Genomic DNA, 14,112 nt, shown 5'->3' with positions numbered 1-14,112 from the left:
TACTTTGACCTCCTTAGTTAATCCCTCTAAGTCTTGTGTGTGAAGGTTACTATATACATACATTCAGAGCTGGGTAGTAATTGATTACTTGTAATCTTGGCGACAGAGTGATTTAATGAACATGAAAGTGAAGCTGAACATCTCCCATGGCCTGCACAGTCACCAGATCTGAATATTACAGAGCCACTTTGGGGAGTTTTGGAGGAGTGAGTCAGGAAAAGTTTTCCCACACCAGCATCATGTAGTGACCTGGCCACTGTTCTGCAAGGCTACTGTGCAGGACTTGTATCTGTCATTCCCAAAATTAAATTATACTGTATTGGCTGCAAAAGGAGGCCCAACACCATACTAATTATGGTCTAAAACCAGGGGCTTCAGTTTCATTGCCCAACTCCTGTAGATAGATAAATAGATAGGTAGAGTACATTACATGTTAATAAAAAGAAACACAAAGCGATAAAAGTAACAGAAAAACTAACATGTGGCTGAGTGTGTGTTTTAGTGAGATTCAATTCACTTTTTATACTGAAAGAACATATAAAGAGAGGTTTTGTCATCAAAAGTTGAAACGGGAAGCAAGATGCAGCAGCTTTATCTAGGGTAGATACCAGCAAACTAAAACACATTTGACAGCCACATCCAAATAAACAGCTTCAAACAGCTACACAACTTTCTGTTTGTCTCTGTATATTGTTAATAATCTCAGTATCTCATTTAAAATTGAACACGTTCTTTCTTTCGTGTCATTTTGATTAGGATTTCTTTTTAGCACATCAGTGGACAACTGATGATGTATTTCACCATGATTTTAACTCCGCATATAATAATAATTTCTTCCCACTTCAGTGATATAGCGTAAATGGGACTTTTATTTTGTTCTTCAGACGTGACGTCATAAATCTGCGATGCTGCTTCTGTTTTCCAGCTGAAAAGGTTTGTGTCTTTAAGCATTTCAAGTTTTTAAGTCAAAACCAATTTTGTTTTATTTTATTACAAATGATTTGTCGTTGAATGTAACATTGCAATGCGTTATCTAACGTGTGTAAACGACATTTGGTGCGAGTAAAGTAATACATGAGTTACAGAAAAGGTGCGTCTCAATTTGTTTCCTATATCGTATATATATTTATAATAAACACGAATTCGGTCACGAAACCGAGCTTTTTTTAAAACTCCGAGTCAACTGAACCAATTCTTTTGCAAAATGATTCCCTGTCGGGTGCTTGTCATTTCTTATTTTTGTATCCACGTTACCTTTTATTACATATGGAATAGCAAAGATATATTAGACTATTTAAATCTCTATAATAAATAATGCATTACTTTTGCGATACAGTTGATTAATTCGAATGTTTATTTGTTGTCTTATACTAAATTTCTTCAAAATTTCTTAGTACTGAAACCAAAAGAATTTGCTACGTTCTTTATGTGATTAAATAAGTTAGTGTCCTACAAAATATTATACGTAAAAAAAGGAATATATTATTGTTATTTATTTTACTAGTAAAATATCATAAACATAAAGAGAAGTGTGCTCCTTGCAAACCAAACATAACTGACTTTTTATATAAATCTGAAACAAACTTAAAATAAATAAATAAATAAAAACACTAAAACATGTAATGCTTTAAATGCACTTGTACTTGTTTCATTGAATTAAAAATAAAAAATCCAGATTTCCTTTGTTTTGCTTCCTTTCCTTGATCAGTCAAGCATTACTTAAAAGTGTCATCAGCTGCTGCCCTTACATTGTAAAGAAAAATGCTGTTCTGAAATATGTGAAATGTATGGTTTATTTACACTGCAAAGGTAAAAGAAAATTTTTGTGACAGATGTGAACGGGAGCGTCAGCTTTATTTATTTATTTATTTTTTTAAAGAAACACTTCTGCATAGGATAAACCTCTGTATCCTTGCTTATAGCTCCTCTGGAAGCTGTGCATGTCACAGGCTGGAGGACGGAGGAATCAGTTTGAGTACTGATGCTTTCTTTGTTTCCTCACTCCTCCTACCTCCAGTGACCCAGAAACTGTTCAGAGTTAGCCATCTTGAAGGACACACACAAATTCTCCTCCCCCTTCACGTCTGTCACAATAATAATTAATGTTTTATCTTTAATTTGTTTAATTTGATTTCAGCATTGAAAAGCACCCACAGTTTCAAAGTGCTCAAATCACTTCATAAGTTGACATTATGTAATGACAACTTTTACAAACTAATCGCAAATGTTTTGGTAAGTGGACCTGTAATCTACAAATATTTAAACGTCAAATACTAATCAAAAAAGTGTCTTATTTAAGACCATTAACTATTACATTCCGACACCTTTGCCAGTGCTCTGACTACAGAACTAGGGAGCTGAGTGAGACGCACCAAAAGATTTAGTTTGAATTTTTCTTCTTTTCTTTAATTATTTTCTTCTTAAACATAACAACTTGTCCAAACACACAGAAAAACTCCTGATGAACCAACTGGGATCCATGTGACACTATTATAAAGATGGCATTTATTAAAGAGGAGTGTGAAGATGTGAAGATTGAAGAAACATTCAGTGTCAAACTTGAAGATGCTGAGGAGCAAACAGGTCAGTTTTCATTGTCAAAGCTGAAGTCAGTCATTTGATCCTCACCAAAAGTCAACATAACGTTAAAATATTGTTTTATTTGACACGAGACGCGGGTCACCTAAGGTTAAAGGACATCTTGAAATCACCAGCCAAATACAATGCAAGTGCACCTGAGAAAATTCTACTTCCAAGTTGAGCATTCATTATTACGACGTCATGCATTAAATTGTTTTATGTACGTTAATCCTATTACCTAATTTATGAAAACAATCAATCACTTAATCATGAAACATTGTCAAATGAAACTTAAATTTTGCATAAAGCAAATAAATAGTGTTAAATATTATCTGAAAATAGAAATTTAAAAATAACTGAAAACATAAATCATGCTATTAAATGTGGAACTAAAACCAGCAGTAAGTAGCAAGTTACTGCTTTAATGAGTCATTCAGCTGATTTGTTCAAAATGGCTGATTTATTCAGTGACTGGCTACATTTCACAACTTGTGTGTACATTGTACTTTTTCATATATTGTTTTTCGTCTACAGTGTAGGATGCGATTTCGGATGCAGACACTTTTTTATTGATTGCTGAAGCATTGATTAAATCTCAAAAATGCTAAATCATTCAGTAACAAAACAGCTTTGTGTTGCTCAGACATGCAACAGTTGTCCTATGGCTTTGTTTGGAACAATTTGGCAGTTCTGACAAGCTACGCTATATCATAGTCAAAGGTATTGCATTATTATATACTGTATTATAAGGAAAATTATAAAATTATATAAAAAAAGTATATGTATGTATAAAATTTAACATACATATATGTATTATAAAAAAAAGAAGAAAAAAAGAAAAGAAAAGTCAAATCTGATACTATTCCACACAGAACCCCCAAAAAAATGCACTGGACAAAATGATTGACATCCTTAACTTAATATTTGGTAGCACCCCCTTTGAAAAAAATAACCGAAATCAATCGCTTCCTGTAACCATGGAGTTTCTAACACCTCTCTACTGGAATTTTGGAACACTCTTCTTTTGCAAACTGCTCCAGGTCATTCAGATTTGAAGGATGCCCTCTCCCAGCTGCTGTTTTGAGATCTCTCCACAGGTGTTCTATGGGATTCAGATCTGGACTCATTGCTGGCCATTTCAGAACTCTCCAACAGAACTGGCCACTACGTTGCGCCCCAAAATTCTGTGGTAATCATCAGATTTTACGATACCGTTCACACAGTCAAGGCATCCAGTGCCAGAAGCACCAAAGCAACCCCAAAACATCTTTGAACCTCCACCATGTTTGACTGTAGGGACTGTGTTCTTTTCTTTGAAGGCCTCATTTCTTTTTCTGTAAACAGTGCCATGATGTCCTTTACCAAAAAAGTTCTCCTTTTGTCTCATCTGTCCACAGTACGTTGTCCCAGAAGGATTGTGGTTTTGTCAAGTTTTGGCAAACTCCAGTCTTGATTTTTTAGGCATTGTGTCAGCAGTGGTGTGCTTCTGGGTCTCCTACCATAGCGTCCCTGTTTATTCAGATGGCGACGGATAGTGTGAGCTGAAACTGTTGTACCCTGTGTCTGCAGATTAGCTTGAATTAGTTTGGAAGTTAATCGGGGTTCTTTATCCACCATTCGAACAATCATTTGTTGTATTTTTTTTTATTAATTTTGCTCTTCTGTCTACATCCAGGGAGGTTAGCTACAGTGCCATGGGCTGTAAACCTCTTGATGATATTGCGCACAGTGGACACAGGAACATTAAGATCCCTGGAGATGGACTTGTAGCTTTGAGATTATCCATGTTTTTCCACAGTTTTTTTGAAATCCACAGACAGCTCTTTACACTTCTTTCTTTTCTTCATGCTCAGTCTGACACAAAACACAAAGGTTGAGTAAACTTTTCTCCATTTTAACTGGTTGCCAGTGTGATTGACTGTATTGCCCACACCTGTTACTTGCCACAGGTGTGTCTAAATACAAATTACAGGAGCATCACATGCTTGAAAAGCAATTATTTCTTACAAAGTGTCAATAATTTTGTCCAGTCCATTTTTGAGTTCTGTGAAATTTTATCAAGTTTGACATTTCTTCTCTGTTTTTGTGTTGCTGCAGTGCAAACAAAAACAATAAGCACGTGAATACCAAAACATTTGCAATTTGAACAATTTTCTGAGAGAAGTGTTGCATTTTCTGACAGAATTGCAAGGGTGCCGATATTTTTGGTCCTGACTGTATGTGTCTATGTACTCTCCTCGGATTACCAGGCTCGGCATTTAAATTATATGTTGTTAAGTAATATTAAACTGAATGTTCATGCTGTTATGTCTATTAACTTGCTAGTAAACTGGTGTTGACTTGTGTTTGTCTTCTTTTTTTTTGCTTTAGACCTGATGCCACTAAAAGAGGAGAGTCAAGAATTGAATGAAAATGAAGAGAAAGACCAGTGTGACAAACATTTTGATTTCGTAACTGTTGAAAGATCTTTTAGTTACCCAAAGACTAAAAATATTTCTTCACAAGAATGTGATCAAACAACGGGAACAAAGTATTTCTCCTGCTTGCAGTGTGGGAAGAGTTTCACTCACCTTGGAAACCTTAAAGCCCACCAGAGAATTCACACTGGAGAGAAGCCTTTCAGCTGCCAACAGTGTGGAAAGAGTTTCACTCAACAAGGAACCCTGAAAGTCCACATGAGGATTCACACCGGTGAGAGCTCTTTCACCTGTCAACAATGTGGAAAAAGTTTCACTCAAAAAGGAAGCCTTATTGGACATATGAGAATTCACACCGGAGAGAGCTCTTTCACCTGCCAACAGTGTGGAAGGAATTTCACTCAGAAAGGAAGCCTTAAAGTCCACATGAGAATTCACACCGGAGAGAACCCTTTCATCTGTGAATACTGTGGAAAAAGCTTCTACCGAAAAGAATCCCTTACAACCCACATTAGAATTCACACTGGAGAGAAGCCTTACACATGTCTTCAGTGTGGAAAAAGTTTTACACACAAAATAACACTTAATGCTCATATGAAAACTCACACTGGAGAGAGGCCGTTCATATGTGGTCAGTGCGGAAATAGTTTCAGATGTAAACTAAACCTTAATAAGCACATGAGGATTCACTCAAGAGAAAACTATTTTATATGTCATCAGTGTGGAGGACGATTCACAGACCAATATGACCTTAAGAATCATGTAGAAAGTCACATTGGACAGAAACCTTTTATGTGCCATCACTGTGGAAGGTCTTGTTCAAACAACTCAAACCTTGTGGTTCACATACGAATGCACACTGGAGAGAGGCCTTTCACATGTATTCACTGTGAAAAGAGTTTCGCAAACCAAGGAGTCTTGAAACGTCATTTGCAAACTCATTCTGGAAATAAATTCTGGGAACAAAATCCTTAGTGCGACAGTGTTAAATTTAATTCTGAATGAGAACATGATCAATAATGTGGTAAGAAAATGTGTGATAAAAATTGTTTGCCGTAACACTTAAAGATACACCTGAGAAGTCATGTAGATGCGAGACCCTGTTTGTGTTCTTTGTGTAGAAAGGCTTTTAAATAGGTCAATTTAAAATGCCATCAGAAAATGTATCTGTGGTAAATTCATTCTGAGTGTATACAGTAGTCAACATTTGAAGTGGATCAGAAACTTTCATCAATTTCTTGTTTTAGGACAACTATGATGAACTTTTTTGATCCACTTAAAATGTTGACTACTGTATTGTGTGAGTTGTCACCTGATTCAGTTTAATACCTCAGAATTAAATTATTATATAAACATCTATCTTGTTTTGAAATCCCACAATGTAAATGAAAAATCATAAATAAAATGACGTTGAATGCTTTGATTTATTATTTGATTGATCATTAGTGAGAGAATTCACAGGTAAACATATGTTGTCAGTCTGGATCTGAATATGGCCACGCTGGGCCTCATCTGATGACATCTGGAAGCTAGTTCCAGCTGTAGGTTGCATAATAGCTAACCACTGCTTCACAGTGTCTATTTTTTCCCCAATACAAAAGCATATTTAATTATTATGGCACTAATTAGTTTGTCCACAAGGTTGCAACGAGGCCGAGGATGTTGTATTACAGTCAAAATAGACAATTACTTGTGTGTAAGGGGGATCAGAGATACCTGCAATAAGATTAAACCTTCTGAACTTCAAAGGGAAAGACACTTAAAGGAGAAGTCCACTTCTAAAACAAAGATTCACATATAATGTACTCACCCCCTTGTCATCCAAGATGTTCATGTCTTTCTTCAGTCATAAAGAAATTGTTTTTTGAGGAAAACATTTCTGCATTTTTCTCCATATAATGGACTGGTATGGTGCCCCGATTTTGAACTTCTAGAAAGCAGTTTAAATGCAGCTTCAAACGATCCTAAATGTGGTTGTAAACGAAACGATCAGTTATTTTCATTAAAAAATAATCTCAAATGCTTGCCTTGCCTTTCTCTCCCTGAACTCTGTGTATTCTGGCTCAAGACAGTTAGGGTATGTCGAAAAACTCCAATCGTATTTTCTCCCTCAACTTCAAAAATCACTTCAAAATCATCCTACATCACTGCAGAAGTTCCAACACAATCTTTGCAAAGTGAACATGCAAAGAAGATCAAACACCCCTAACAAAAAGGATAAAACAGCAATACAGGACGATTTCGAAGTTGAGGGAGAACATGAGATGAGAGTTTTGTGACATACCCGAACTCTCACAAACCGGAACAAAAACAGTCCAAGCAGAGTAAGACAAGATGGGTGTTTGGCATTAAAAAGTATATAAATTGTATTTTTTGAAATAAAAAATAACCGATCGTTTCGCTAGATAAGACCCTTCTTCCTCGGCTGGGATTGTTTACAACCACGTTTGGGATCGTTTGAAGCCGCATTTAAACTGCATTTTGGAAGTTCAAAATCGGGGCACCATATCAGTCCATTATATGAAGAAAAATGCTGAAATGTTTTCCTCAAAAAACATAATTTCTTTACGACTGAAGAAGGAAAGACATGAACATCCTAGATGACGGGGGGTGAGTAAATTATTTGTAAATTGTTGTTCTGGAAGTGGATTTCTCCTTTAAGTTCAAATTTCAAAGTAAAAGAATGTTCAATTGAATCTTTCTAATCTGTGGTTAGTCAATGCTAGTTGAATCTTTTGGATTGTAACAGTGAGCATTCAAACTGTCCTTAAATTCAAATTATTCCTTGAACATTTGAACTCTTTGAATTGACCATATGCATGGATTACTTCCTTGTTTTAGATTTAGTTATTTCCGGTCAACTGTACTGTGCAGTAATAGGAGTATCCTTTGCTTGTTTTCTCTACATAATCCATTCACAATTCAAAGAAAAGTTTTATTTGTCTAAAAGGATCAAATGTCCATGTATACTGTTTCAAGAATGACAAACACAAGTGTAAAAAATTACGTGAGTAAATCCGCTAAATATGCGCAAGTCATTGCTATGGTTGACAATAATAACCGACTAAAACATCTGACAAGCCAGTGTCAAAAATAGAGCTGTGCATTAAATGATTCAGACTAAATTCAGAGTAACAAAACTACAGCAATAACAAGTTTGTGTTGGTTGAATTTAATAGCTTTTACAGTTCAAGATAAAACTTAAAAGATGTAGTTATTAAATTAAATCTGAATGAAATCTGTATTTCAAATTCATATTGATTCATATTGAAAGCATTTAATCGTTATACCATTAATATTTAACTTATTTGATTTGTAACGAACTATATATAAGTATTTAATTAATTCACCCTTATAGGTTGTTTGCTGTGTCTGAGCTTATTTATTTATATTATTGACTTTCTGCACTCGTTACACTATATACTTCAGTGTGGTAAAAGCACTAGAATTTGTTATACTACTAATTTTTATAATAAATCAAAAAGCAAGACTTGAAAAAACTAGGGGGTTCAAATGGCAGCTGCGGCCAATAAGTGATCTTCTGCTGCTATCTTCTGGTTATAAGGGTAATTTAATGTAATTTTCATCTTAAAAAGTCATTTTCTGTGAAAAGACATTTTTTCATGTCATCTTCATGAATGAAAAGTGAATCTTTGAAGTGAATTTTACTGCACAGCTGTAGAGTTGAAAAATAATAAAGGCTTTAAAATATTACAAGATTTTAGTCATTCAAGTTATTGATTATCAAGAATACTATTAAGATGTCATTGAAGAGAAGCATAGTTAGTTCTAAAAACGCTCTGTGTATATGGTCAATTGAAGCGCTGAATATCTGAACTGCTAGAACTGAGATACCGATAGTTTGAACTGAAATGAATCACTGAATGTTTGACCTGTTTGAACTGAATCATTGAATATCTGAACTGCTAGAACTGAGATGCCAATTGTTTGAACTGTTTTGAAATGAATCACTGAATGTTTGAACTGTTTGAATTGAATCAGTGATTTTTGAACTGTTTGAAATGAATTTATACTGATGGATCTAAAGATTTAGGAAATTGACATACTGGTGTGGGCATTGCTATTCCAGAATTTAAAGTAAACATTAGTAAAAGAATTTCCAATAACAGAGTTGTATTTAACAGACAGATTTGTATTTTATTCAGATTCTGTAGCAGCTTTACAAAGTATTAGTACCAGCAAAATAACTAGAGATGACATTTTAATAGAGATATACACTGCACTATTAAACTTGATTACAAATAGATGTTAAATTCTGTTGGATACCAGCACACATAGTAATCCAAGATAATGAACTAACTGACAAATTGGCAAAAAAAAAAAAGCCAGAATGACGAAATAGAGATTTCCCTTGAAAAAAAATAAGAAAAAACAATAATTAAATACAACATTGCTAATTACTGGCAAATAAGTTTGGGATTTAGATAATAAAGGAAGAGAATATTGCAGTATTCAAAAAATAATTAAAGTTTAAAACATTTACTAGTAAAAATAGAACAGAAGGAATAAGTTATACGCCTACAAGACTACAGTTAGGACATACAAGACTTAATACATTGTTCACTTTATTCATGAGAAATACAGATAAATGTGAGATTTGTAAATGCAAAGAAAATGTAGGAAATATGAGGAAGAAAGGGAAAAAAACTTAATGTATCAAGTAAGGAAGAAAATGGGATATTAAAGGAGTATAGATCAGTCTAAAAGTTGTTAAGGCATTAATTTTGCATGAAATTGGTTTCAGTAGAAAAATATAAAAGGAGATCAGTGAAGCCATGATTTTAAAACCCTCCAATATAGTAGGTGGCGGTATGCACCTTGTCTGTAACTGGCCAAAAAAAGAAGAAGAAGAATTTGAAGTACAGTATATGTGAGTGGAGTCAGGGACGTGTCCGGACAAGTTCGGTCCACAGTACAGTACATCGAGACTGATCGTTGTTTGTTGAGTGTGCGTTGAAAACGTAAGTTTACATTATTATACATTGTTAGGAAATGTGTATGTGTAGACTTATGTATGGATATTTGATGTTATATTGTTGGTTTACCTCGATATATGTACTTGAGAGTTTGATTCATAAGGTCTGTACAAATACACGGTTAAGATGTTTACTGCAAATACATGAGCTATATATTAATGATGCTGATATGGATCTCTGTGACATTTGTATCACCATATTAATATTTACAGTCGAAGCATGTTTACGTGATGTATAACAAGCAATCCTTTTGATTGCGTTTAGCATATCACCTTGTCTGTTCTTTTACTGCTGCCAAATGAGCGAAATGACGCTTTGTAACTTTCAGTTTCCATTTCAGTGTTGCTTTATTTATTGTAATATATATTTACATTGTATGTTTGTTGTTTTAAAAGTTAATTTATTTATTGTGTGTGGTTTCTGAAATGAAGTAATAGCACACACACCTACATGTGACTGATTATGGAATAAATCAATGCGTGAGAGCCGAAACTGTCGTGAATCTTTTGCTTATCAACCTTCTGACCGAGATTGAGGACTAAATGTTGAAAAGCCAGTGTATGCATATTAACATAAACTGCAGAAATAGCAGTAGATTACCAATGCTTAATCTACATCTGCTGTTAGTCTGTCTCATGAGCAGGTGGGTCATCTGAGGTGATCTGCATTTGCTTTTATTAGTCCCAAACCAAGTTCACAGTATACCAGTTTTTAATTTCTCCAATAGTTAACAACTAAAATGCGATGTGAAGAATTACATCTGCCTAATATCAACGAAGAAGTAAAAAAAGTACTTGCAGGATTCTTAAAGAAAACATTAAACAAATGTAAACAATAAAATAAATGCAGTTGGTGATAGGGTGTGCCTTATCATACCATCCACGATAACACCGGTATAAATTTTTACATGATAGTGTCGTCTCGCGATATCAGTGATATAGCGACGTGATAACGTATGGCGCATATACGTGCCCGGCCCGAAACGGCGCCGCGCAGACCGACCTGCGCACGACACCAAAGCACCGCGAGAACAGTTCCAGAGCATATTCGAGTGCACACTCCTATGTCACTTCCGCGACATTCCAACGCCACACACCGATCGGTCAAATTACTACATTCCCGCCAGTGCTGAACAGCCTCTCGGAGGAAGTGCTGGTGGCAGGGACGCCCAAGCCGAACACACGCACCGTGCCACCTGCGCTGCCTCCGAGAGGCTGTTCAGCACTGATGGGAATGTAGTAGTAGTCAAAGATCGGCTCTTAAGCGAGCTTCGGTGAATATACTGATGTTCTTGACAAAGAATCTAAAGCTCTGACTGTGGTGTTTCTGTAAGGTGGATGGCTAGATAAAGTGTTTACCTGTACAGTTCCAGCACCTAGTTGGTGAACATTCTCAGAACTTGGATTTCACATGTCATTCCAGAACATTAAAATATTTGTTTCTGACCTAAAATGAATCTTCTTAGAGTCACCTAGTCATGCAAACTGTTGCTTTTTTTCTTTCAGAATTGAAATAATCGTAGCAACATAGATCACTGTCTCCAAAATGAGTCACTGTGAGGACAAAGAGGAGGAGGAGGAGGACGTTGTTCAATATCAGAACCAGAGAGCAGCATCTCCAGAGTCCGGCTGTGTGTCTATGAAGAGTGATGAATCCATAATACAGCCCCCTACATTCAGTGATAAAACAGTGACCTGTAACCCCAGGTGAGATAATAACTAGTAATGGAGACAAATGGCAGAATTAAAACTTTTAAACATCAGTAATACAGAGTGGGTTTAACTTTGTAATAATGTTAAGTTATGAGCCAGTTAACTGAGTTCAGTTATGTGGTTTTGTTAAACCAAACACAACATCAGTAATACCAAGTGGGTATCACTTTATAATAATACCTTATTGACACAATAATACAAAATAACTTACATTTAAAATTTGTTAGCTACAAACAACCACCTTGTAGAAAAGGGCCAGACTGGGACAAAATTTCAGGCTGGGAAATCCCACACTCATCCAGGCCATCCCATACACCCACAACAAATTCTGAAACCATGGACAACCCTATTTTTTTGTATGGCCATCTCATTTAAATAAATGTTTAAAACCTTAGGCTGGGGCCGTACAAAATAAGAAAAAGTCTCTCTCTTGAACTGCACATTCACTTCCATTTTCCATTTCTCTTCTTTTTCCATTATATCTCTCTGCATCTCACTGTGTGTGTTTGCTTTTTTTTTTTTTTTTTTACTAATTTTCTTGTACCTGTCACTTTTCCCATCAGCCATTTACTCTTATGAGTAGAACTGTCTCCCCCTTGTTGCAAAAAAACCACCTATATTCTATTTGCAGTAACATTTTTTATTTAAGTTTAATTTAGAGTATCACATTATGACCAGGTGTTGTTTTTTATCTTAAAATGGCTTAAGTACTAAAGATTCAAGAAAACTGTATTTTCTAAATTGCCTAAATGTTAAAATTAGTACAATAATGATTACATCATGACAATATCTTTACAGAAATATACTAATACTGAACATGTTATTGCATTATCATGAGTCATATTTTTCTCTTACCAAAATTAACCATGGTTTATTACAGTAAATGTATAGTAACCATGTTTTGTTGTTGTTTTTTAATTTAACTACAACCATAGTTTTACTACACATCTCATGGTTAGACTATGGTTAGTGTAGCAATACCATGGTTCATTTGTGGTTACCATGGTTTAACTATAGTAACCAAGGATTTTGGTTTTAATTTTCGTAAGGGTTGTGTTGTTATCTGCCTTAGCTCCCTCTGAACGTATTACAAAACAATGTTTTGTAACATTTGTTTGCTAAATTACTACTGTAACTTTACAGTAGATAATAATGATGTCCTTTAGCATAGAGTATTTTGAGTGATGCTAGTAATTAGGGGCCAAGCACCGAAGGTGCAAAGGCACCTATTGTATCCGTTGCCGTTCTTATTATTCTGCTTCTTCTTCCGTTTCTTCCGCTCTTGAGTCTATGGCAGCCCATAGAACCGCTTGCGGGAAAGTTGTAAAATTTGGCACACTGATAGAGGACAGTCCCATCATTGACCACAGCAAATTTGGAGTCTCTAACTCAAACTCTCTAGCGCCCCCACCTGTCCAAAATTTCAATAAGTTTATGCTAATAACTTTTGAACCGTAAGGCACAGAATCAAAATTCTTTTTTTCTCTGAATCCTTGGCTCATGCCGAGTCAAGTGAAGTCCAAAATTCAAAAATTGTAAGGTTTAGTTTTTTTTCTATAAATTTTTGTTCGTAAAACGTACTTTTTCGAACTCGTCCTAGACGGTTTGTCTGATTTTCACCAAAATTGGCTCAGATCATCTTCAGACCATGCTGGCAAAAAGTTATGGAATTCAAGTTAATTAGTCGAACCGTTTTCGAATGACGCACGAACGATTTCTACAAAAAGCACACAAAAATCAATGTGAGGCTATATCTCCGCAACGGTTTGGCATATTGAGCCCAAACTTGATGTGTGTTATAACAAGCATCACCTGAGACTACCTGCAGTGTCTCGGCACAGTGCCACCTAGTGGTCAGGAGATATGAAAAATGGCTATTTTTGCTTATAACTTCTGAATAGTTAGGCCAAAGCTCATGAAACTGGTCTCTTTAGATTCGGTGCATCATGCCGAGTCGAACCATATCCAAATTTCCCATGTCAGCTAATTTGGGTGTCGGCCATATTGAATTTTGACCAAAAATGCTATATTTTACAAACGCATTGACGTATTGTTACAAAACTCAGTATGTGTCTTCAGCACCATGCCCTGACAGAACTCAAAACGTTTGGGGGCAGCGCCACCTTGTGGTCAAAAGTTATAAAGAAATTTACAAAAATGCTAATAACTTCTGCTTACATTAGCCTATTGTAATGAAAGTGATCTCAATAGATTCCTTGGGTCAAGCCGAGAACACTGATACCCATTATGCCAATATTGGCCAAACTTCCTGTCCGCCATTTTGATTCATGTACAAAACATGCTTTTTCGAACTCCTCCTAGACCGTTTGTCCGATTTCCACCAAATTTGACTCAGATCATCTTCAGACCATACTGACAAAAAGTTATGGATTTCGTGTCGATACA

At 35.5% G+C, this 14,112-nt stretch overlaps 1 protein-coding gene across 1 annotated transcript in view; it reads left to right on the top strand.

Annotated features, from left to right (window-relative positions):
- LOC127164542 (zinc finger protein 160-like) overlaps positions 1-6,417 on the top strand; it is a 115,800-nt gene extending 109,383 nt beyond the window's left edge. Inside the window, exons 5-6 of the mRNA XM_051108524.1 lie at positions 2,466-2,583; positions 4,951-6,417. Coding sequence (XP_050964481.1) covers positions 2,466-2,583; positions 4,951-5,972 — 1,140 coding nt within the window. The 3' untranslated portion in view covers positions 5,973-6,417. The remainder of the gene's footprint in view (positions 1-2,465; positions 2,584-4,950) is intronic.
- Positions 6,418-14,112: the final 7,695 nt, after the last annotated feature.

This window comes from Labeo rohita, chromosome 4 (genome assembly GCF_022985175.1).
Source record: "Labeo rohita strain BAU-BD-2019 chromosome 4, IGBB_LRoh.1.0, whole genome shotgun sequence".
Classification (NCBI taxonomy): Eukaryota; Metazoa; Chordata; class Actinopteri; order Cypriniformes; family Cyprinidae; genus Labeo; species Labeo rohita.
Note: the sequence above shows the minus strand (reverse complement) of the source record. Positions and strands in the feature narration are given on the sequence as shown.